This window comes from Macaca fascicularis, chromosome 5, assembly GCF_037993035.2.
Source record: "Macaca fascicularis isolate 582-1 chromosome 5, T2T-MFA8v1.1".
NCBI classification, from domain to species: domain Eukaryota; kingdom Metazoa; phylum Chordata; class Mammalia; order Primates; family Cercopithecidae; genus Macaca; species Macaca fascicularis.
Window position 1 is genome coordinate 63,623,110 of NC_088379.1, and position 25,790 is coordinate 63,648,899.

General features: G+C 36.3%; 1 protein-coding gene across 1 annotated transcript; it reads right to left on the reverse strand.

The window, feature by feature from the left end:
• Positions 1 to 23,157: 23,157 nt before the first annotated feature.
• Positions 23,158 to 25,315, reverse strand: CABS1 (calcium binding protein, spermatid associated 1). The gene is made up of 2 exons (XM_045391944.2): positions 23,932 to 25,315; positions 23,158 to 23,308 (listed from the first exon to the last, which is right to left on the reverse strand). Exon 1 carries the CDS (start codon positions 25,239 to 25,241, stop codon positions 24,051 to 24,053), a length of 1,191 nt encoding a protein of 396 aa, XP_045247879.2. The 5' UTR covers positions 25,242 to 25,315; the 3' UTR covers positions 23,158 to 23,308; positions 23,932 to 24,050.
• Between the last annotated feature and the right edge of the window lie 475 nt (positions 25,316 to 25,790).

Consider the following 25,790-nt stretch of genomic DNA (forward strand, 5'->3'; position numbering starts at 1 on the left):
TTAGTGCAGAGATTTACGGGAAAGATGGAAAATATTTTCCTAATGTAGGTAGACTAACAGATTTAAGTTCAGTCATGCAGCAACATATTTAAAATCTGCTTTCCTATTGTGTTACACTCATTTCCACTAAAATAGAACAGTAATGATAGTTTCTTTGGGCCTATGGAAAGTATGTACTTCTTCTAGACTATTCAGAAGGAGGTGATATGGTTTCTGGGGTAATGCCACCTTGAATATTTATCAAGCTTTAGAGTTTACAGATTACCTTAAAAATTTCTGTGGAAATATTGTGTAGAATATCAATAAGGCCACTGAGCTCTGAGAGAAAATGTATTCTTTTGGATTGAAGTCTAGCATGATGAAATATAATTGACAATAGAGCTTTTAGACTGAAGAAAAGTTATTCTCTGACTTGTGCAGCATGGATGCTGCAAGAAACCCACATTACCTAGGTCTGTAAACTTTCTGAAAGTTGGCAACAACTTTGCCCTGAACCTCCAAATAGCAAAAGTTGTAAAAAGAAGAAATCAGATGAAACATTTACAATGTCCATAAAGTATAATCATGATAATTTCTTGAGAAAAGTAGCTTTTTTTTTTTTTTTTTCATCACTGAGAGCCGTGGGAAAATTTCCCACTGTTTTTAAGCAGGAGGTGTATTTTTCTATGGTAAATGTGAAGTGGTCTTTACAGTATAACCTGGATGTCCCCAGTTTGTGAATGTAAACAACTATTCAATCGCCCTTTAATCAGAATTTTGCTAGATTGATAACCTCATCCATGTAACCACATAAATTCAGTTCCCCTTTCAAAATCTCTTTTGGGGAATATTCCTGGATTCATCTCAATTCTCAAAATATATTTTCGTAGCCATAATATTATTTTTTACAAAAAAAATCTAGTCATATATAAATTTTCTCCGTAAAGTACCTCAAGTACTTAAAAAATGTTAAAGAATTAGTGTAATACATTTATTATATAGTGAACTGTGGTATATTTATTTTCTCATTTAATATACAAAATAACTGCAACATGTTAATGTCTTAGTTATTTAAATAAAGAAAGAACATCAGAGAGGGGCAGAATTAGTAGTAAGATCATGTCTAGCTTGTTTAATAAACTTTTTCCTAAAATTATATACGGTCTACTGGTAAGAATTTGTTACTTAAAAATGATGAAGGACTCTAAAAATGAAGTCTATTAAAAATAATGAGGGATTACCTAAAAGTTAGCACAAATGCCTTAAATAACAGCTTTATATTTAAGAGGAAACAGTGTACTGTTACCTGAAATGGAAATGAAAAGGTTCCAGTTCCAGAATTGACTTTGCCATCTGTTACTAATATGGAATTGGAAATGTTCACTCATCACTTGGAGCTTTATTTTCTTCCTTTGTAAAATGACAGAGTTAAATTGAATAGCTCCCTAGCATCCCCATTACAAGCAGATCTAGGTTTGGAGAGACCTGAAGCTTATATAATTTGGGCACTGACTACAAGGAAAACAATACAACTTCATGATTAGAAAACTCTTACAACTGCTGCAAGGCCACCTTATAAGAGAAATCATGAATACAAAATGATCAGAGCTATCCAAAGTCCACCTGATATGAGGGGAGGTGTCCTCATGGAGAATTTGGAAAATTAAGAAAAAACAATGTTAGCCAATGGGAGTTAAAATATCCTGCTTTTTCAAATGCTATAAAAACACATGACTTTTTGAACACATTGCTGTATCTGTTCAAGGGACCTTACCTGAGAAGAATCTCAGCAAAGAAGTCCTGATGCCTCAGTTTCATTGTCATTAATCTCTTATTGGGCCTCTTCAAGGTCTCACATATTTGTACTAAGTCTTAATGTGCTTAACAACCACCTGGAGGTTGGTGATAACTAAAAATTCGAAGATCCATTGGCTGAGGTTCTGATTATTTTGGGTGAGGTTAGGGCCCAGGAAATTGCTGTGTTATTAGGCACCATAAATACTTTTCGTGCAGATGTTTCATAAAGTATTCTTTGAGAAACACTCCAATAGAATGCAATTGAAAGGAGGAAAATAGAAAAGAAAAATACTTCTTTCATTTTAACTGGAAGCTGTTTCGGGGAGCAATTGTTGCTTTGGGAAGAAGATAAAGAAATGCCATTAAAGGTTAGATGTGAAGGCCAGGAAATCTTCCTCAGAGCGTGGGTATAAACTATGATCTCCTGTAGGTGAAGGGCAGAAGCATCTGAAGACCAGAACTAGGGTTCAGTCACAAGAACAGCAAATTTCTGGAGAAGATTGAGTCTCAATCTAGGCAGATCTGCAATGCCCAGTTTAGGATCTTGATTGGTAAATAATGGGGCCCTGGGATATAGATTGGTTTTTGGGTCTCTCGGTGTATCAGTTAGCGATTTCTGCATGACAAACCACTGCAAAACTTGATGACTTAACAAAGCAATTGTTGAATATTTCTTACTCAAAATACTAGTGTGCTCACTGGGCAGGTTTCCTGGATTAGCCAGGCCTGACTGATTTTTATCTGGGCTTACTTATGTGCTGTGTTCAGCTGGTGAATTGGCTAGGGGATGATTGGTCTAGGATGACCTTGGCTGGCACAGCTCACCTCTCTTCCACATGTCCTTTACATTCCTCAAGCTAGTCTGGGCATGTTTTCATGGTGATGTGAGGGGTTCAAAAGAAAAAAACAGAAATGTGCAAATGTTTTCCAAACCTCTCTTCTTTTCAAGTTTGATTAATGTAGTGTTGTCCCCGGTAAAAAAAAATTGACAATAGTCAGGCCCAGAGATAGTGCAAGAGGATACAACAAATGGACTTTTTTTTTTTTTTTTAAATTATACTTTAGGTTCTAGGGTACATGTACACAACAGGCAAGTTTGATACATTGGTATACATGTACCATGTTGGTTTGCTGCACCCATCACCTCATCATTTACATTAGGTATTTCCCCTAATGCTATCCCTCCCCCAGCCACCCACACCCCACCCCTCGACAGGCCCCAGTGTGTGATGTTCCCCATTGTGTCCATGTTCTCATTGTTCAATTCCCACCTATGAATGAGAACATGTGGCATTTGGTTTTCTGTCCTCGTGATAGTTTGCTGAGAATGGTTTCCAGCTTCATCCATGTCCCTACAAAGGACATGAACTCATCCTTTTTAATGGCTGCATAGTATTTCATGGTGTATATGTGCCACATTTTCTTAATCCAGTCTGTCATTGATGGACATTTGGCAACCAATGGATTTTCTTAAAGGGAAGTGTGAAAAGTTGGGCCATAATCCAATAAATCTATCACACTTGATATTCTCAATGCTTTAACACTTATTTTTGAAGAATACAAAGTTGAGTATAGTCTGCAGCACGGTTTCTCAGCCTTGGCACTATCGATACTTTGGGTCAAGTAATTCTTTGTTGTGGGTATCTGTTTTGTGCCTTTCTGGCCTCTACCCACTAGGTGTCAGTTGCATCTTCCCAGCTGTGATGACCAGAAATGTTCCAAACATTACCAAATGTCCCCTGGGGGACAGAATCATCCGCAGTCAAAAACCACTAGTCTAGACAAAGAAATCACTTCTTATTTCAGTACCTAATTCACTTATTCAGGTATAGTTCTCTGAAGAGTATTTTTTTATTTTGACCACTCTGAGCCCTAGAGCAGTATGGAGAGTGGATCTTAGCAATTGAAACTTAAGAGAGAAAAACCTGTTAAAAGGCTATTACTACAGTTGTCCAGATAGACTTGGATAGTGACAAAGGGACTATGGATGGATAAGTGGACAGAATAAAGATGTTTTCATGGGATGTAATCAACAGATCGTTTTGATGGTCTAGATATGAACGGTGAAGGACAGAGCAACATCAAGCTGATATCCGTGAGTCATATAATATTTCAGTAAGAAGTTGGTAATTGAGCCAAGAGGGTTGACCTTTACTAGGGTAAATGGAGATAATTGGAAGCCTCTTTCAGAATGTTAGAGATGTGTGAGTCAAGGCAATGAAATGGAAATTGAGATGTACTAATTAACACTGAACCCAGGATAGAAGACAAAGAAGTATGGGTGAATAGCAAAAACAGGGCTCACAGGAAAATCTGAAGAGAGAAATGGCAACAGATGAAACTCTTATTTCCAAACATTTGCCATTCATTTGTTCCTTATACTTCTCTTCTTATTTTCCTTCTTACTCTCTCTTCTAAAGTGTTTAACCCTCTTTCTAAAGCCTTTTTCTCTACTTGACCTTCATGTAAGTTTCTTAGTTCTCTCACCTCTGACTGCTCCCTTTTTAATCTGCTGTTTGCTCCTTTTTCTCTCATTATTCTACCTTTCTCTTCTTCTTCCTTCTTATTCCTCTCCTCTTTTTTCATACCTATCAATATCCAGGAGAACTTGTGTTGTGAGGAGTAATGCTCTTGTATTTGTACTCTTATATACCCTGTCCTAAATCTAGGTACGTTTTACTAAATCACAGGAGTGATTTTATCGACTAGATATTGACCTAATATTAATGTGTCATTGGATGAAATGATATATGAAATGGTACAAAGCTTTGGTTAAACAATCTCTAGTGAAAATACTTCTTTAGTAGAAGAAGTAGCAATTGAGAAAGAATATCTGTAGATCTGTAGGAATTTAACTTACTTTTTTCTGGGCTTTTTGAAAATGTCTCACTTAGACTATGATCCCTTTGAGAGTAGGACTGCCATTTTTTCACCACTTTTTTGTAGCTCTCATATTTGTAATTTTATGTTGTGCATTTATATAAAATATAATTGTATGTTTATAGATGTGTTTGATTATGACTACATGTACTTGTGTTTTATATAAAAAAGAAAATTGATTTCTAAGATTTGTAATATTTTAACATGTTATATGGGGTGGTTTTTAAACACCTTTTTTTAGTCTGTGAAGAATTTACTTTTTTTTGACACTACTTTGTGTGTTATAGAAACATTTGATAGGACAAATGTGCTGATATTAGCGCTGTCATTCTACAGGAATAAAGAAGAGATCAATACACATATAATCAAATGCATAAATCAGGTTTATCTTTGAATGATTTTACAGTGTAGAAAGATGAAAGAAGAAACAGAAAAAATCATATATCTATGTTTTTATACCTCTTCCTATATTTTTCTTAAAGTGCTGAGAGAAGGTGATCACAAATATATCAATATTCAGTTTTTCAGGATCTGTGAAAACAAAACAAAATATCATGAGCCATTAACTAAAGGTACATAAGCTCTACCCTCTCAAATTGTTTTAAAATAGCCAAATGCTGAGTAGGACATTAGAAGCTGCAACTTTAGAGTTCAATGGATGTGAATTTGAAGACTAGTCTACAGTTTATGACTTTGTGATCTTTGGAAAGTCATGTAAATTCTCATAGCCTCAGTACCCTCATCTTTAAAAAAAAGCCCATGAGACTGATTTCACAGGGTTGATATGAGTATTAAATTAGATTCAAGGCCAGGAGCGGGGGCTCACACCTATAATCACAGCACTTTGGGAGGCCGAGGCAGGCAGATCATGAGGTCAGGAGATTGAGATCATCCTGGCTAACATGGTGAAACCCCGTCTCTACGAAAAACACAAAAAATTAGCCGGGCGTGGTGTCTCGCGCCTGTAGTCCCAGCTACTCGGGAGGCTGAGGCAGGAGAATCACTTGAACCTGGGAGGCGGAGGTTGCAGTGGGCTGAGATCATGCCACTGCAGTCCAGCCTGGGCAACAGAGTGAGACTTCGTCTCAAAAAAATAAAATAAAATTCAATAGGAATATTTAATGCTACACAAATCTGAACTAAGTGTTCAACAGTTGGCATCTATCATTGTGATTTTTACATTCTATACTTAGGATAATTCTTCCCATTTATATTTATAATTAGAAGCTGCTATATTCAGAAATAAGATGAATTTATGATCTCCTACTTCTTTGATATTGTTTCTGAATGATCATGTTATATCATGATGTGTGTGATTCAGTCATTTTTTATAGCAAGAGAGCTCTTCTATTGGTTGGGTTTTGTTTATATTACTATTCCCAAGGATAATTGTGATATTTCCACAATCTTTACTCCTTTTTCGTCTTATTATTGTTGGCAGGTGCTGAAAGAGTGAGGAAGACTTCCTATGTGGAATGTGCACTTTGTGAAATCTAATAAATATTGAAGTCCAAACTAACTTTAATTTATGAAAGCCCTAATTAAAAGTAAGCTTTTCCAGGAAAATAAAACATATTTTAATACTGGGATAAAAAAGCAAAGTCTTGTACACATTTGGTGATCCTTTAATTGTGTGTTTCTTTTGTGGTAATCAGTCAGCATTATCAGGTTTATAGATATGACTTATACTCAAGGAGACCAAATTTAGTTTGTGAAATAAAGGGGGAGTAAGAGCTTCTAATTCATATACCAGAGTTAGAAACTATTTGTTTATCTTTCTCATTGATTGTGACCATTCACATCTCAAAGTTACTCAGAAAATATTTTGGAAAATATTTACCTTGGGTTGCTTTTATCTTCTTGTGATTTTGGTATTATTGTAGTCTCAGACAGTTGCAGAATATGCTAAAACTATTCTTGCTGGTTGGCAAGGGTGGTGTCAGCCACCTCAGCTGGGTTAGACTCGGCTGCTGCAGTGTTTGTGACAGTCTCAGATTGGAGCCTGCTGGGAGCTGTGGTGTTGGAAGTGGCACCTGTAGTTTTCCTGATAGAGGCAATGGAAGTGGCCGTGGTGGCCGCAACAGTTGCAGGAGCAGAGGTGGCTAGCAGCACTTGAGAACTAGGGTTTACATCATTCTCAGGTGGTTGCGTAGGTCCAGATGATGGACAACGTGGGAGGTTTGGTTGGTGAGGGCTTTGATGGCGGAAGAGATCTAGGAGACCAGGGGTAACTGCAGGAACCGTTTCCAATGTTGTAAATTGTTCGTAGTTTGACTTTCCAGGACTTCTTTGTTTAAATGGTTTAGAATTCTTTTCAGAGCTATGGCTAGACTTCAGAGAGAGAACACAAAACAAACAAATAATTGTTTTTACACATTTAGTATGCATAAAGTTAGGCTTTAAATATGTATTTATATTACTGTTTAAATTTATATAATTATTCTAATTCATTTCATAAGTAAGTTGATAGAAAAATATGCCTGCCTTATACAGCATTTTAAATTATGATTTTGGGTGGATATAAATGAAGTAAACTGTGTCCCTACTGTTCTCAAAGTTTGATAGTTTTATTGCAGGTTTTTCCAAAATATATTCCATAATATGCATTATGCTGTGAAAATTTTGGTGACCAAATAACTTTGGAAAGGTTTTGGGTAAAGTAAAACATGTTTCTTTACTGCAGGACTTATTGGAATCGTTAACATAATATATAGTGGATATTTAGAATATCTAAAGGATATCGATATCTCTCAATTTTACCTAATCATAGAAATTTCATGTGTGTGTGTGTGTGTGTGTGTATGTGTAGCATTTCTTCATACTAGCGTTTTAGTGTTTTGTGGAGCACTTGTTGAGAAATCTGTTCTAATTTCCATCCTGTAAAAAAGTATAATGCATTTTACTGCTCTGAATAAAGAGAAACTTTCCATTGTCCCCTTTCATAGACCTGAAAATACAATGAGATTGATAAAGCATTCCATGAATCCATGTGGCTGACTCATTGCACGGAATCACAGACACTAAAAGCTGGAATTACCTTGAGTCAGTGTATTTCTACCCTGTGAAAGCCTTAATTCAGTAACGCAAAGGACACTTTGATTTAATTCACTTCAGTTACACAGGGTTTTGACATGACATTCCCTCAGGATTTTTGATTAGGCTCAGGTCTCTCATTTTGTCTTCACTGGCAGAGGCTAATTCTTGAAGTTCTAAATATGATGCTTCACCTTCCTCTCTATGAAGGATTAGTTCTTTTTTTTTTTTTTTTTTCTGGAGACGGAGTCTCGCTCTGTCGCCCAGGCTGGAGTGCAGTGGCCGGATCTCGGCTCACTGCAAGCTCCGTCTCCCGGGTTCACGCCATTCTCCTGCCTCAGCCCTCCCGAGTAGCTGGGACTACAGGCGCCCGCCACCTCGCCCGGCTAGTTTTTTGTATTTTTTAGTAGAGACGGGGTTTCACTGTGTTAGCCAGGATGGTCTCGATCTCCTGACCTCGTGATCCGCCCGTCTCGGCCTCCCAAAGTGCTGGGATTACAGGCTTGAGCCACCGCGCCCGGCCGGATTAGTTCTTATCTATTTTTGTGTTGTACATCTTCCTAATGCCCATATATTTTAGACTGGGTTTGGAGTATCTGATAGTGTGGACTACTGGGGGAAGACTTTCACTTCTCGGGCTCTGGTGCTCCAGTGCCATGTGACTCTGACAGTGTTGTCTGTTCACTGAATAGATCTCATACTACCATAGATCTTTACTGGAAGACCCAGGAGCCACTCAACTTTTAGGATAAATTAATTTAACTAGAGGGCTGCTTTAACATTCTAACAATGTTGTTTTCTCTTCTCTTGACCCTTTTCAAGATTTTTATTGCTCTGTAGATGTAAGATCTCATGTATATTTCCCAAATTGATGCCTTGGTATATGTGGCTACATTTACCTCTAGGCAATGAAAAGGAAATGTGATGTAATAATATAAACCAGTGATCAGTGAGTGAGAAAAATATCCTACTCTGCAGTTTCTCTCTTCCCTACTTACAACTCCAACAGTTAGGTAGATGTGAGTAGCTGATTTCAGGGATGCTATGGAATGATCAGGGTTTGGGACAAATTGAATATTCATAGATTGGTCTAGGTTTCACTGAATGGAGGTTGTCAGACCAATCCTGTTACAGGTATCTGGCCATTTCTCAGAATTATTTCACATTGAGAATCATAAGGTGATGGGATTGAAGGGGTGGAGAAAAAAAGAGAATGGAGAAGAAGTACATTGCTGAAATTTTCAAGGCTGGTTTGGAATATTTTTTTTCTTCTGAATGTTAGAACAATTTGGGTCGTTAAACTTAGAAATGTCTATTCCACAGCATTAGAGGTAGGATAACTTTTTTTTTTTTGGTTTTAAGGCTTCATTTAGAGTACATGTCTGGTTGTGGGGAGAAAGGAGAAGGGGGATCTAACAGGATGTCAAGACAAGTATTTTCAGGTAACACATCCTTCTGTGCATTCCACCTCCAGTCTGATGTGGGGTGGGGTTATGACAATTAGAAATGGCAGAGGGTAGATACAGGGATTTGGAATTTTGAAAAGTCTTTCCAGATGATTTTGGATTTCCTCCCCTTTTTCATTGGACACCACTGAGTTTAAGAAAATAAAGAGTTTTTGTTTTTTTGCAGGATCATAGAAAATGTGCCTTATTTTTTTTTTTTTTTTTTTTTTTTTTTGGAGACGGAGTCTCGCTCTGCCGCCCAGGCTGGAGTGCAGTGGCCGGATCTCAGCTCACTGCAAGCTCCGCCTCCCGGGTTTACGCCATTCTCCTGCCTCAGCCTCCCCAGTAGCTGGGACTACAGGCGCCCGCCACCTCGCCCGGCTAGTTTTTTTTTTGTATTTTTTAGTAGAGACGGGGTTTCACCATGTTAGCCAGGATGATCTCGATCTCCCGACCTCGTGATCCGCCCGTCTCGGCCTCCCAAAGTGCTGGGATTACAGGCTTGAGCCACCGCGCCCGGCCGAAAATGTGCCTTATTTAAAAAACCATCAACATGTATAAGGAAAATATATCTACATTGAATGAAGAAATATTGATTTTGGAACTGACAGCTAGGAAAGCATTGCATTTCATGAAGTAAGTTTTCCTACTCCCATTGCAGACTAATACATATCAAGAGGCAGGTAATTGATGCAAGATTTTGGTGCTTACACAACTATTCCCATTTGTTTCCTAAACTTTGATATTCAGACTCTGTCTCTTAACATTTTCTTTGGTTGGAAATAAAATATTTGTACCTTATCAACTTGTCAGACAAAATGGCTTTTGATTATGATTGAAAATGTAAAAAGATAACCAGAAATGTAATAAAACTTATTTTGTGTTTTCTTTTCTTATGCGCATCAACAGACTAAAAAGAGATGGGAAACACAAACATTAAAAAATTAGATCCAGAGTATGTATGGCATTTTGAGAAGAGTAGTGATTGTAAGTCAGGTATGAGGGTAAAATGTGTTTGCATTAGGATGAATAGAATGAAATACAATTTAAGAATTTCTGGTGTCATCGTTGCATGAGCAACATTCTAACAGTTTAAAGAGTGCACAGTCTGTGGAATAAGGATGATCTATTTTTCTTGAATCCTTTTAGCAGAAGGATTCCTTTTCCTCCACATTCACATGAGTGTGTTGGTACCTGGTCTCCAGTGACCAGGTAGTGCTAGATTTGACTTCCTTTATCATTATAACTACTATTCACTCAGGTGTCCAGCTGGAGACCACTATGCTACTACTACGATAATCTTTATGAAGTTGGTGTGAGAAAAAAGCCAACCTGTCTTTTATGGAAGAGAAAAATGAATGGTCCCAAGAAGCTCTGGAATAGGATTTTTCATGGGATGGGAAATCCTCCTGGCTACATTTTAGCATGGGGAAGGAGAAGAAGAGGGAGTTCCCATAATTAGCAGTGCCCATAAGACACTGGTTGTTCATGAAATGATACTGGATTATGTTCTCAGAAATAAGTCTTAGACAATGTCCTTCTCATCCTCTAGGTAATGTAATTTAGGTGCAGGTGTTAGATTAACAAATCTAAAAATATTAGGGATAGCAAGCACATGCTCTTGCTTGGAAGTTAATACCATGTCTAGATTTTCTTAATTTATTTGAATTCTTTATGTGGTTGAAAATTCATTTTATAGAGTTTCTTATGAAACTCTATAAGAAACTCTATAGAGTTTTCTTCTTCCCAGCTTTTTATTTTTGGAGAGTCCACCAAGGACTAAATTTTAGGTAGGAGTGCTCCTGCAAAGGTAGAATCAGAGTACCTTAACAACTTAAAAATCACAATACTGCAATGACCAATTTACATGTGTTTGGAATTCTAGAGACCTATCAGTATGTGGGAAAAGAAAAATAATAGGATTACATTCCAAAGTCAACAAAAGATCTTAGAGAAAGTTAAATTAGGGTATTAGAAATAAAATAAAAACAGGGTATGTTTAGTATAAAGCTACATTGGCATAAAACAATGAACTGAATGTACCCCTTATGATTAGGAACTGAATAAGAAAATAAATACATGTAAAATATTTTATATTTACCGTGGGGTAAGCAGTGAAGATCAAAATGATTGCAAACAAAATCAGAGGCTTCATCTTGTCTTTGGGTCCTCTGGAACCAAGCAGCTTCATTGGTGATCAGACAATAAAAGAAATAAAAATTTGTTTTTGGTAAATTTTAACCAATGGAAAAACACTTATGTCTATTATGGCATATCTATGGCATATATCATATCTATGGCATAAGAAGAACATATTATTTAAAAGAAATACATAGAGTTCAACAGATAGGAGCAAAGGTTAAGAATAGTGAATTCTAATAACACTACATAAAGTAAATAAAGAATCATGACAAAATTTCTCATTTAATTGTCAAGAAAACAAATATTGATCCTACCTTTTTACCTATTATTTTATGATTACTAAACAGTTATTTAAGAAGGCAAACCCATAATATGATTGAGAATGTGGTGAGATATACAACCTTTTACACAACCATTAGTTCTATTAATTTAGATAATTTTTTAAATAGTCATATAACAATACACAAAAGAAACATGAAAATGTTGATACTTCTAACTTAAAAACCCATTTTTTGGAAATCATTGTCAATAAATTAAACAATAGAAAAAACCCACTAGTGTTCATTTCAGTGTTACTGATAATTAAAAATATATTCATAATCATGAAGACTTTGTGGAAATTTGAAAAATGCTTATGTTGTAATGATAAGGTAAATGTTTAAATATCATGCTATATGTAAATTATCCACATAGATGACAGAAAAATGTAAGCATAAATGAAGTTATATATGAGATGATTATGTAATTTATGTGTGGATTTTCTGTTCTCAAAAAAATTTATGGTATTCTGTTGATATCATAATTTAAACACATAGAAAACCTAAGAAATTTCCACTAAAATGATCTGTCTCTAATTTTCACCTTACATACGTAAAACACTGGACAGAAAAATTTAATGTTAACTCATAACCTAAAATACATATATTGTTAGAAATATGAAACACTCATTTAATTTTACCATCAGTATTAATTTTTATTATCAACAAACAACTCAAAATTTAATATTTCTGTTAAACTTTCATTTTTTGATATAATCTTCACTTCTGAATTTTCTCATCCAAACAAAATGTAAAAAACAAATCCATCTCAAATGGAAATTATTTGAAGACTATTATAAAAATATTCTTTCTTAATACTTTTGCAATCACATAATACTTCAATAATGAATCTCTCTCTCTCTCTTTTTTTCTTTTTTGCTAACATTCATTTTTTCCCAAAGAAAAGTAGCTAAGAGTTTTAGTTGCCAAATCCTGGTCATATTACCTAACCTATCAGAGGCCTATTTTCCTAATTTTAAAATGAAATGATTTATTTTTTGATTGATGAAGTGGTCAGATTTCAATACCCCAAAAATAAGAATAGAAAACCAAATTAACAAGTTTATCGCTTCCATATGAAACAGTCATAATCTCAAGCAAAATATGAGACACATTTCTACATTAATATGTACGTCCCTTTGTAACAAAAGAGATAAATAAAGTAGAGGCAATCAACTAATATAAAATCAGGCCCAATGATTTCCTGCATAATTTAATACACTGATTTTTCTGCCACTGAGAACATTTTCATTTGTATAGGTTCAAAACTAAAATATGGCGTTATACCTAGAAAGGGCCATTTTAAAGATTCCAATATTCTGGAGGACAGGCTATTTTTATCATTATCATTTTTCCTGAAATTGTTACCATTTTACTGTTAGAAATGGATAAAACTTGTAGGCTGAGAACTTATTAAAGAAGTATCAATTTTTTTTCTGTTTACAGTATTTCCTTTCAAATGCATTTTTTTCTGTTGGAATTCTGTGGAAAGCAGAGTTTGAGATTTCACAACACTTCTAATTATATAATTAGAAACTATATAACAAAAACTAAAGAAAATGGATTTTTAAGCCTTTGAAATTAAAAACGAAAAAAGATACCGTAATGAGGGGGTCTTCTTTCTGTTTGTCCAGCAATGTCAGCCTTTCCTCAGCTTGTGAAATCTGGAAGCTCAGTGAAAGAGCACAGGTGATTCATGCCTTATAAAGGATTATTTTTTATCTCCTTTATTCCTTCTATATTGTGAAGCAAAATATTATTATTATTATTTTAGCCTTTGCATCTGGGTTAATCCAAATCACTTCCTGAAACAAAAAAAGGACAGGTGTAATTTTCAAAAGTTAACATTTGTACTTTTCATTTTTTTTCAGGAACGTCATGATTAATTATCTGTGTATTAGAAAAAGTGAAGGTTTATTCATTATAACTTAAATGTGATACATTGAATACACTCCTTCCTTCATTTCAGATATTTTCTTAACATTTTACTGTAAAGCAATATTTATTGAAACTTGACCAGAAACCCAAGGACTAACATGTTTTCTTTCTTTTTAACTGTACCCTCTTATTTATAATATAATGCTCGACTATTAAGTGCTAACATGTATTCTGAGCTGGGAGAAAGTATTTGAAAATGATAACTTCTTTTATGTTCATTTTTGGCTTTTTAAAGTAAAATATTGCTAAAGTAAATTTTTAGAGATTATAAAATTAGCTCAACTGAAACATTAATGGTTCTTTTCTCACATTTTCTTAACATAAAAACGAGAAAAAGGGTCCTCACACCTGTAATGTCAGCATTTTGGGAGGCCAAAGTGGGAGGATCACTTGAGCCCAGGAGTGTGAGACCAGCCTGGGCAAGATGATGGAACCCCATCTCTAGAGAAAGTGCAAAAATTAGCTGAGGTGGGAGGATTGCTTGAGCCCAGGAGTTTGAGACCAACTTGGGCAACATGATGAAACCTCATCTCTACAAAAATTAGCTGGGCATGGTAGCCTTTTCTGTCTCTACAAAACATTTAAAAAATTATCTGGACATGGTGATGTGCATCTGTAGTACCAGCTACTTTAGAGGCTGAGGTGGGAGGATCACCTGAGCCTGGGAGACTGAGGCTGCAGTAAGCTGTGATAATGCCACTATACTCCAGCCTGGACCACGGAGTGAGACCCTGTCTCAAACAAACAAACACCAAAATAAAAAAAGAGAAAAAGGTGACTAACGAACCATTTTGACACTCTTTACTGTACATCTTTTACCACTAGATTCAGAATAATTCTTTTTTGTTTGTTTGTTTGTTTTGTTTTGAGATGGAGTCGCCCAGGCTAGAGTGCAGTGGCCGGACCTCAGCTCACTGCAAGCTCCGCCTCCCGGGTTCACGCCATTCTCCTGCCTCAGCCTCCCGAGTAGCTGGGACTACAGGCGCCCGCCACCGCGCCCGGCTAGTTTTTTGTATTTTTTAGTGGAGACGGGGTTTCACCGGGTTAGCCAGGATGGTCTCCATCTCCTGACCTTGTGATCCGCCCATCTCGGCCTCCCAAAGTGCTGGGATTACAGGCTTGAGCCAGCGCGCCCGGCCCAGAATAATTCTTTATTACACAACAGTTTTGTATCACAGAAGAAAGCTTGCTCAGAAGAAATGTGACAGTTATTTGCTAATACAAAATGTGAGCATTGTAGTAGTTTGACGTCTGCTTTGATGCCACCTTTAATTTCCATGAAAATGTTGTTTGTTACCAGAAAGATAGAAAAACATCATCTGGAAAACCTACTGGTGGATAATCAGATTTTCAACGCTTTTCTTTCAAGTTAGCTGTTAACAATGGTATATCCTCTTGGCATTAATTCACACTGTGATGAATGAAAGAATGGGGAAGAACCTCTAGACTTTTTAATCCCAAAGGTAAATTGGAGGGCACTAGATGCAACATCTCTTTGGTTATTGGATTTTCAGTTTACCCATACTTTCTAAAAATTATTTTAGGATCACTAAAAACAATGAGAACAAGCTAAAGTATAAATCAGGAGGCAGATCTAGATCTGTGTGCTTTCACATAGATGGTAATTTTGTATGGGAAGAAACCGAAATTTGAGAAAATAAATAACTTGCTCATATTTTCAAAAGCCAGTTGAATCCAGTTTTTATTTTCTCCACGACATTTTCTTTCCTCTGCACCAAGATATTCTTATGTATGTTTAACTTTTGTTGTGAGACATTCTGGCTAATCATTATAGTGAATAAGTTGTAGACAGAGAGAGTCTGTCTTAGGCATTTTTATGGCTCTATCAATTAGTAGATTTCCTGGCACTAATCTAGGTGAAATATAATGCTTTTGACCAAGTAAATATATTTATATGTAAAAATTAATTTTCTTTCCTTTTCTTTGTTGCAAATGATTCTAATGTGAAATTCTGTAGACTAAGAGAAAATGTCAGGATTCCAACTCACAAGATTCTTGCTTAGAAAACTTGGTTGGGACCATCTACTGTACCCAACACGGCTGGTCAGAGCTTTCAAATTTTGACATATAATGTTCATGTCAAGGAGTCTGTGTAGTTAAGCTCATTCTTATTATATCATCATTTTGTTTAATAGTGTGATTGGAATACCTTGATAAATATTAAAATGTTGATAATTATTCTTACTAATTCTTGTTCTTCTTTTGGGCTTTATTATCTCTTCCTTACATGAATGCCATAGTTTGTTATATCTCTATTTTTAGCTTCGCCGATCACCCCATCCAACTTTTACGTTTTTACTGAAATTTCCTTTCTAAAATACAATCTAACATGCAAATACAATGCTTGAAACTTTGGTTGCCTGCCATTGTCTATATCTGCATTTCCCAAACCATGTTACAGAGCATTATCCTTAGAGGAGTTTACTGGAGCTCCATGATGATAGAGCTGAATGAACCCTTCTTACATATATTCTTATTTAAAGACTCCAGGAAATTCATTCCAATATTTCGTCAATGCATTTTACCCTGAAACTCTAATTTCAGTGACACTAGTTCAGGGAACATGAGCTGATATGAAGTTTTTTTTTTTTTTTTTTTTTTTTTTGAGACGGAGTCTCACTCTGTCGCCCAGGCTGGAGTGCAGTGACGCGATCTCGGCTCACTGCAAGCTCCGCCTCCTGGGTTCACGCCATTCTCCTGCCTCAGCCTCCTGAGTAGCTAGGACTACAGGCGCCCGCCACCGCGCCCGGCTAATTTTTTGTATTTTTAGTAGAGACGGGGTTTCACTGTGGTCTCGATCTCCTGACCTTGTGATCCGCCCGCCTCGGCCTCCCAAAGTGCTGGGATTACAGGCTTGAGCCACCGCGCCCGGCCTGATATGAAGTTTTAACACTAAGTTGCTACACAAGATGTGATTGGTTAATTTTCTGTGTCAACTAGGCTAGGCTATGATGCCCTATTGTCAGGTCAACCACTAGTCCAGATGTTACTGTGACATTTGCAATCAGTTGACTTTAAGTAAAGCAGATTACCCTTCATAGTGGGGATAGGCCTTATCTAATTTGTTGAAGGCCTTAAGAGCAAAGACTGAGGTTTCCTGGAAAAGAAAAAATTGTGCCTCAAGACTGTAACCCAGAACTCTTTCTGAGTTTCCTGCATGCTGGCCTCGCCTGGGGATTTCAGACTCAATACTCCCATAGCAACTCTTGCCTGAATTCCCAGCCTGGCTTTCTTTTTCACTCTTTCTATATATCCCATTTGCTTCTATTTCTCTGGAGAATCCTGCCTAATATGCATGGTCTGATACAATTTGGTTATAATTCTGATTTGTTTGTAAAGCTGTTATATCACTTACAATCTATTTGTTATGACTTATACTCAGACCCATTGTGCTTACTTCAAAATTATTAATAACACCAAGTGCCTTCATGCTTCTGTGTTTTTGACCTTCTCCTTTCCACAGCTTGCAACCAGTGATCTCCTTCTTGTCTTGGCCAACTGGTATTCAATTCTAAGCATCTACTGCAGATCAGCTCTCTTCTGAGAGCATTCAGTTTAATAAATGAAAACATCATTTCCTCATTTACTGGTAAATTTTACTCATTTATTTAACAGATGTTTATTGAGCATCTATTGTGTTCCAAGTTCTCAGAATTGAGCAGTGAACAATAGTATCTGGTTTCTTCACTTTGAATGCAGTGTGGATAGCTCTGTTAGGACATTCTGGTTTATAGCTGTTGTTTTGGAGTCATTATTATATTGTCTCTTTCAGTCTCAAAAACGTTCTGGTTTTCATGACAAATGATGTGATCATCCTAATTACCAGTTATACAGTCTAGGAGGGAAGATAAGCATTAACCAGGTTATGGGTTAAATTGTCCTCCCCCCCAAAAAAATGCTGAAATCCTAACCCCCAGTAATTGTGAGACCCCAAATTTGGAAATGGTGTCTTTTCAGATGTAATGAAATTAAGATGAGGTCATAATGGATTAGGATGGGCCTAATCCAATGACTGGTGTGCTTATAACTGAAGGGACATCTTTACATGGAGACACAAAGGAGAACCTCATGTGGCAAGCAGGCAGAGACTGCAATGATGTGTTTACAAAATGAAGAATACCAAGGATTGCCAGCAGTTAGTTCCCAGAATCTAGGAAGAAACACAAGAAAAAAATCCCCTAGAAACTGCAGAGAGAACATGGTCCTGCTAACACCTTGATTTCGACTTATATACCCCAGAACTGTGGGGGATATAGATTTCTCTTGTTGTTAACCACCCAGTTTGTGGCACTTTGTTACAGTAGTCTTAAAAACATAATATAACATGCAATTGACATAATTATGGATGTTACATAAAGCAAGGTGTAGTGTACTGTGAATAATATATGACAGAAGAATACAGGGGCCTATAGAAATTTAGGGTCCAGGGAGGATATAACTGAGGAAGTGACATTTAGGTGTACTTTATTAAAAGGTGAGTTAAAGAATTTTTCAGGGCGAGCATAGCACGTTCAGTGATCCTGATATAAGACATAGCTTTATGCTCTAAGGATGATCAAAATGAGATCTATATAGTTGAAATTTCAGAACAGAAAATGACAGTAGCATATTATGAGGCTGCATAGATAAGCAGGGTTTCCATTGTGGCGATGCTGATGAACATCGTGAAGAGTTTGGACTTCATCCTAAAGTTGGTGGAAAGTCATGGAATAATTTTTTGAATTAGGAGGTGGAAGTGATATGATCAATTTATGTAATAAACTTCCACTTTTGCTTGATAGAGATTTGGATAAAGAAATGGCAATGGGAAGGAGGGCAAATGGTTCTCTGCTGTATTTGGAATGCCAAGGTAAAAACTTCGTATTTGTTAGGTATGGAGAATGAGAGAGAGGGAAGTGAGGGCTGAGTGCCCAGTTTCTGGCTTAGACAACTGTGAAAATAGTGCCTTTTGCTGAGATGGAGAATATTAGAAGAGGAGAAATTTGAGGGAAGGGAAATGCCAATTTTAATTCAGCCTTCTGTTATGTTTGAAATACATGTAAGAAAAGCAAAATAACATATCAGGAGTGCTGTAACGAAAATAAAGGCTATAGACTCAAAATGTAATTCATATATCCTTTGTTTACTCCTAATTTGCAATAGGTAGAATTGGTGGAAGCACATATACTACAAACACACTGGTTTAATTTCCCACTGTTCTTGGTGCCTTGAAGTTATGAATGTTCTTTATTGCATCCTCATGTAGAGCTAGTTTAGCTTTGGGAATCTCCTCAGGATAACGTTCTTTCTTCATGGTCAGGAGTCTTTGCCTCTTAAGATTGGCTTCTGTCCCTCTCTTTTTGTGGTCAGAAGCTCCCTGTGACTTGGAGGAGAGTGCTATGCCCCAGGGTAAGGTTATCTGTGGGGAAGGGGTACAGTGGGGATTATAAATAGGGGTTACACTGGGACAGAGGGAACTTTGGACAGAGATTTCTGTGTCAGAGGGAATTATGGGTAGGATTATCTTGTGACACAGGAGGATCTTTTATCAAGTAAATACAATGAAATATTATAGGTAGTGTGATTAAAGAATGTACATAGTGGGATACACAACAGGTAATCATACCGAGGGGTGGTTAAAGACGATAGCATATGAGGTGAATATGAAAGATGATATTTACAACATGAGACTGTGGCACTGGGAGAACAGCGGGCACTGTAATCTCAGCACTTTGGGAAGCTGTGGCGGGAGCGTTGCTTGAGGCCGGTATTTTGAGACCGTTCCAGGCAGGATAGCAATACCCTTTCTCTACCAAATAAATAAATAAATAAAAAGACACAGGGACTTGAAATAACTTGGGTTCTCAGTTTTTAAAGTGTGTTGGTTTCAAACAACAGAAAACATAACCCAAACTTGTTTAATTAGAAAATGCATTGTCTCAGGTAAATAAGCAGACTAGTTAGGCTTGCTACATGGTGTGACTACTCTCACGTTCTTCTATTTTTTCATATTTATATTTCTTATCTCTAATATCCTCAGTGTTTGCTTTACTGTCAAGCAACCTGCCTCCTTGTCATCCAAGGTGACTCTAGCAACTCCTGGCCCCAAATGTCTTTAGATGGAAGTTTCCTTCAGAAACTTATTCCCCAGAGCCTCCCCAAAGCACTTCCGTTTGTCCTCTTTGCTCTGACTGGTTCATGTGCTTATTCTTCATGACTGTGGCAAGGCATGTGGGAGCAGGGAATGAGCAAAAAGCTTTAGAGATGACTGTTGTGGGGCTTAATTAATTGGCTAAATACAAAACCAGAGGTGAGATGACCAGCTACAAGACAGCCATTAGGCTTAACCAGGGCAGCGGCAACGGGAAGGGATCAAGGAGTAGGTTTATGATAAAGAGATGGAATGATTCATTGTTCAACGGTTCACACAAAGCAGTGTGATTTGAACTTGAATTTTGGAGCCACGCAGGTCTGTGGAGCTGAGCTTTGTTACTTACTAGCATTGTTATCTGGGACCAGTGACTTTTCTGTTTCACTTTGGTTATCTGCGAAATGTGACTACTGCAAATGTCTACTCACTGTATGCCCATCACTCCTTTCTCAGGTCATCACTATTTAGAATATTTGGGAATAGAGACTCTGTCTCATATTCATTCTCTAATTACTCGTCTTAACTGTTTCTTCTTCGCCTCCTATATTTCTTTAATTTTTCAAGAATTGCATATTCAAGACCTTGTGTCTTACAGACATTTAATCAAATTTCAGGGCAAGGAGAAACTTTGTTTTGAAATGGCACAAGGTAAAATGGATAATTAGGCACGCTTTCTTGGAAAAGTGTTCAGTGACCAATAGGAATCTCACTGGCCACTCATCTTCCTGGACTCTAACCAGTTGCTATGTGCTGTTCTTCTTGTTATTTCTAAGCCCTAGCCCCAAATTCCTATTAACTTATGTTGTAGAGCACATTATCTTTTTCATTGTTTAACTGTTCCAGTTCAGTTTATACCTCAGAGCCTCGTCTCCTCCAAGCAAAGGGGACTATCAAGTTGTTTTCCTAAACAAAGACCTTGAAAGAAGTATAGTTGGAGTTTATAAAATAATGATACTTTTATAAACTCTGAACCCATGACCTCTTAATCACTATACTGTATGGGCCCTCAGATTTAAATACAAGAATGTTGGCAAATTCTTACACTCAAGAAAGTGATTTTATATGTTCATAAAGGAGAAACACTGAAAACAATCTACAATTGTAGTCACATGTAATTAATTACACTTCTAGCCTGTGCTCTCAGTACTAAGATTGTTTTGAGGATAAAATGATTAAAACCTTTAATAGCTTCCAAACAGATAAGATTCAGGATGTTTAACAAGGGCTGTATGATTTGTCTCTTGCCTACCTTTCCAGTTTCATCTTATTTTCCAGCTAATACTATGTCTGTTCATATCCTTGAAAAATCTAGCCTCAAGGATTTGGAGATGTTTCCTCATCTCTCCACATTTTTCAGTATTTTAGCTTAAATCTCACCCCCTCAGAGAAAATTTCTTGGCCTTAAATGTGTGTGAAATCTGCAATTATAATCTTATGTTTTTTCTTTGAAACACCCATCACATTTTGCATGTAGTCATTTCTTTCTCTGTGATTACTTGATATTGTTTCTCTAAAATTTGTCTTTTATGGTAAATTAATTTCCATGAAGGCAGGGACGGTGTCATTTGATTCACTACAGTGTCTCAAAATACGTTCATAGTGCTTGGAACATAGTTGGTGCATATACATGCCTTATGAATAAAAAATAAAATAGTGTCTGACACATAGGAAACACTCAAAATACTAGCTAATAGGAAGCAGGTAATAGTGAAAGATTTAGCTTGGCTTCCAGGTTTTCTAGTTAACAGGGTTGACAAACATTCATCCTCTCCTGTGTACAGTTTATGTTCTGGATGATTGCAGAGCATTTAGAAATGCACAAAAGCCCAGAGAATGAAACAAAATCACCTTCAGTCCTTCCTAGAGATTATATATTGTAATATATATAATCCAGACATTCTGCATGCATGTGTATGTGTATGCATGTGTATATTGCGTACATACCACTGTGTAAATTTGGTTAGAGTTGTATGAAAATATCTTCCATTTGGTTAAATATTCTTCCTTAGAACCATTTCAAAAGATGCAAACTATGGCTTCCTATGGATATATAGACATGTAATTAATTACATGTGACTACAATTGTAGATTGTTTTCAGCGTTTCTCCTTTATGAACATATAAAATCACTTTCTTGAGTGTAAGAATTTGCCAACATTCTTGTACTTAAATCTGAGGACCCATACAGTATAGTGATTAAGAGAGCATGGGTTCTGGATGAAGACGGCCTGGGTTTGAAGTGTTCTTTGCTACATATTAACTATGAAGCTTGGTGCATGTTGAGTAGCTTTTCTGACTGTTTCCTTATCACTAAAATGAGAATAATAATGTTTCTCCTTCTAGGGTACCATGGAGATCAAATGTTACGCTAAATATAAACTCAACTGTGCCTGACAGGTAGTCAGAGCTCAATAAATGTTAGAACTTTCATAATTTCTGATTCTTAGGAAAATTCTCAGGGCTAAAATATGTACAATAACGGGGCCCAAAACTTCCAACTTTTTAAATGCTTGCTACATGTATTGCCAAATTGGCTTCCAGCCTTCTAGAAAGGTTGGAGAAATTTGGAGAAAGTTTGGAAAATGAGTCAACAATGAACATGTACAATAATTACTGTCAATCCTCAAATGACTAAAACTGATGTGTAATAGCTTTATTTTAATTTTTTTAAATGTCTATTGAATATTTTTCACATGTTCATTGACAATTTGTATTTCATGAATTATGTTTATTTCTATTGTTCATTTAAAATACTTTCTTTGTAGAAACTTTTATAGAAAAATGATAGTAATCTTTTCACTGCTATATAAAATCAGTAAAATGAAATTAGTTATTTACTTTTTAATTTTATGTTAATTTTCTTTGTTTCAGAATTTTAACTATTCATGATTTTAAACCTATTAATCTTTTTATCACCTTTTCATATATGCTTAGATTTCTCAGGTCCATTTGGATAGATATACAGGTGTGTTTCCTCCTAGGTTTTTGTATGGTTTTAGTTTTTATATGAAAGTCTTTAATCCATGTAGAATTTATTTTAAAGTATGGTCTTAAACAGAATTTAAAAATTTGTTTATTATTCCAACTTATTATTTTCCCAAATACTGATTGTTCACATAAGATTAACTATTATATCCCATGTTTTTGAAGTCTAGTTCACTATATAACAAATTTTTGTGTCATAATTTTTTTCTGGGTTTTAACATACTATCATTATTGTTCTAGTCTATAGTTTATCTAATGGTGTAAATCCCTTTACAAACCGCCCGTACATAATGTATTTCATTCATTTGGTGTTTTGGCATTGTTTTTATTTCTTTTTTTTAATGTAATACAATTATAAATCTCTATAGAATAATTTCACTTCTGGGGATTAGAGCTATATTATTCTTTAAACAAACAATGAATTTTCATTTCTCTTTCTCCTAATTTGAGAATTCTGTACTAGAATATCAAACACACCTACACACAGCAAATCAGTTGCTTGCCAAAAAGATTTATTGAAGAGAAATGAGCAAAGTGAAAACAGACCCATTTAAGTAGTCTGTGCCACAAAAGAATGAAGATTTATGTCCTTGAATTGCTAGCAAGAATCATAAGAAGAGTGTGATATTCAGTGTTTAAGACCTGGAAAACATGGACAAAAATTCAGAAAACATGTTTTAACAGAAAGAAAATTAAATTGATATATATGTTTACAGAACATTTTTCTGACAAATACGCATATTTGTAAAATATCATTTTGCTTTAGTTTGTATCTAACATGTGCTAAGAACCTTACCATAAATCTTATGTATCTTGCATGTGGGTGCTAAACAATTACTGAATTTTTAAAATTCTTATATGAATGAAGATTAAAAATTTTTTAAGTAGAAGAAAATCATTGGTGAAATACTAATGAAAAAATTGTTTAGAACCAGCGTTTTGGGAGAACTTTTTAGTGCTATGGTAATGTTTTTGAGAGGTTAATTTGATTATCTTCATATCCTTAATTCTCACTAAAGTATAATACTGACTGTTAACTAAAGGATATGCATCATTAAATGTTATAGAAATGAGCTTTTACATTGCTCTGTCTTCATACTCCCTGAAGGCTAGGGCGAAAAATTTTACATTATGTAATTGTTAGAATATTGAAACTTTGTGATACTAGGGGGACTCTTACACTGTGTTTTGTTTTCTAAGTTTCCATAAATCTGTTACATGATCTGTAGTCCTAAGCATCTACATTTATTAAGTCGAATACTTGCCTTAAATGCCCACATTCTTTCATTTCTAAAGGTTTTTGCTTGTTGGAAAAACTTCTTAGATGTTAAGGCTAGCTGGCTAGGCTATTGCACAATTTTACATGGTATCCCTTTTGCTGCTTTCAAATCATGAACTCATCTGGTTCTTCTTTCAGTAGTTCAAAGATATCCGTCTCAGTTGTGGAGGTGTCTTCCTTATAGTCTGGGGTATCTAATACAGAGCTAGTTCCAGAAAATGGCTCAGTGATCTTAGGTACAGTCTCTGTTCTATCAGTTTCAGACAACTCTTCTTCTGTAGATGAGTCTTCCACTAGGTTTGTAGCTATTGATGCAGGGACAACGAAGTCATATCTGGATTCAACAGCAGTGAGCAAAACAGAATGGGTCTCTGCTTCAGTTGCAGTCTCTCTCTCCATCCACATATTGGCTCCCTCGGGAGATTCTTCATCAGTTAGCAGAGTATCTTCCTGGTTATCTTTGTCTTTTTCAGCAGAGGTAGTGAGTTCAAACACAGTGATAAACTTTTCCTCATCAGAGTCAGTTAGTGTAGCCACAGCACCGGTGTCATCTTCTAAAACACTTAGGTCAATTTTGGTTATTTTCTCTTCTTCAAGGGCAGTTATATCTGGAATAGTAGTGAAGTTTACTTCAGGAGCAGGAGGGATTTCAGCCTCAGGAATAATGGAATCAGTGACCTGGATAGCCTCATCAGCAGGGACATTGGATTTGATGGAGGAATTATAATTGTTCATATCAGCTTCATCCTTTATACGTGGAAAGGCAGGAGTGTCAGCAACACCGGCACTGCTGTCCTTTAGTGTGCCAGAGACTTCAGATGTTATTAAGATCTCTGCATCTCCTGTGTCAATGGTATCCAAGAGGATATCTTCTTTTGCTATGTCAGTGGAAAAATCTATTAAAGAAACAGTAGTAACTGGTGATGAAATATTCCCAATTTTCACGGTCATGAAATTTTCAGTAATAGAGTCTCTTGTGATGGAGTTTGCAGTGCCGGTCAGAGAGGTAATTTCTTTCTGTAGGTGAGTTGTTGACTTAATAAAGTCGGTCCCCATATCATCTTCTGATCTGAGTTTTTCCTTTGTAGGCGTCAGTTTGTTGTCTGCAGTTGTTGAAAAATCGCTTTCTAGCACATATTCGTTTACTGAAGTGACGTGATCTCCTTCTGAAGTAATAGTTGTTTCTGATTTGGGAATAGCATTGTCAGCCCCAAAGAAAATGGTTGCTGCAGTTGGTGTTTTACTGCTTTCTGTTGGAGGATGAGAATAAATTTTGGGCAAACCATCTTCAGCCATGGGGCGAAGTGGCACTGTGCACTCTCACAGGTCTTGCTTCTGGACTCAGTGGTATCTCTAGGCAGGAGAGCAGTGTTCATCAGAGTGATTAAAGCTTGAGTCATCATGGTGATTGTTGCATCAGCTATGGGGGCAATGTAACTGGGTCTCCTTGGAAGTTGTTTCTAGGCTGCGATTGGTCATCTAGTTGCAGGAATATTGGATAAAAAGACAATAGAATCCGCTCTGATTATGAAATCAAATTCACAGCCAAGCATTTCAATTGCAGGGAACTTAAGATTTACCATGTTGCTGTTTATAAGGAAGATGTCGCCTGATGTGGAGTTAGGGTCACTTGAAACAGACATAGCAGAGACTGCCAGGCACCTTGTGGGTTTAGTATTAGTAAGGAAAACTCTGGAAGCCACAAGTTTAGCACCATCAGCTTCACGTCATCTATCTTCCAAGCAAGTAACAGAGTATTTTTGAGGTGAAGCCATTTTCCCTTAAGATTCATAGTATTAAAAAATTGGTATCTAAAAATATCAATCGTGTTTTTGTCAGGAAGTA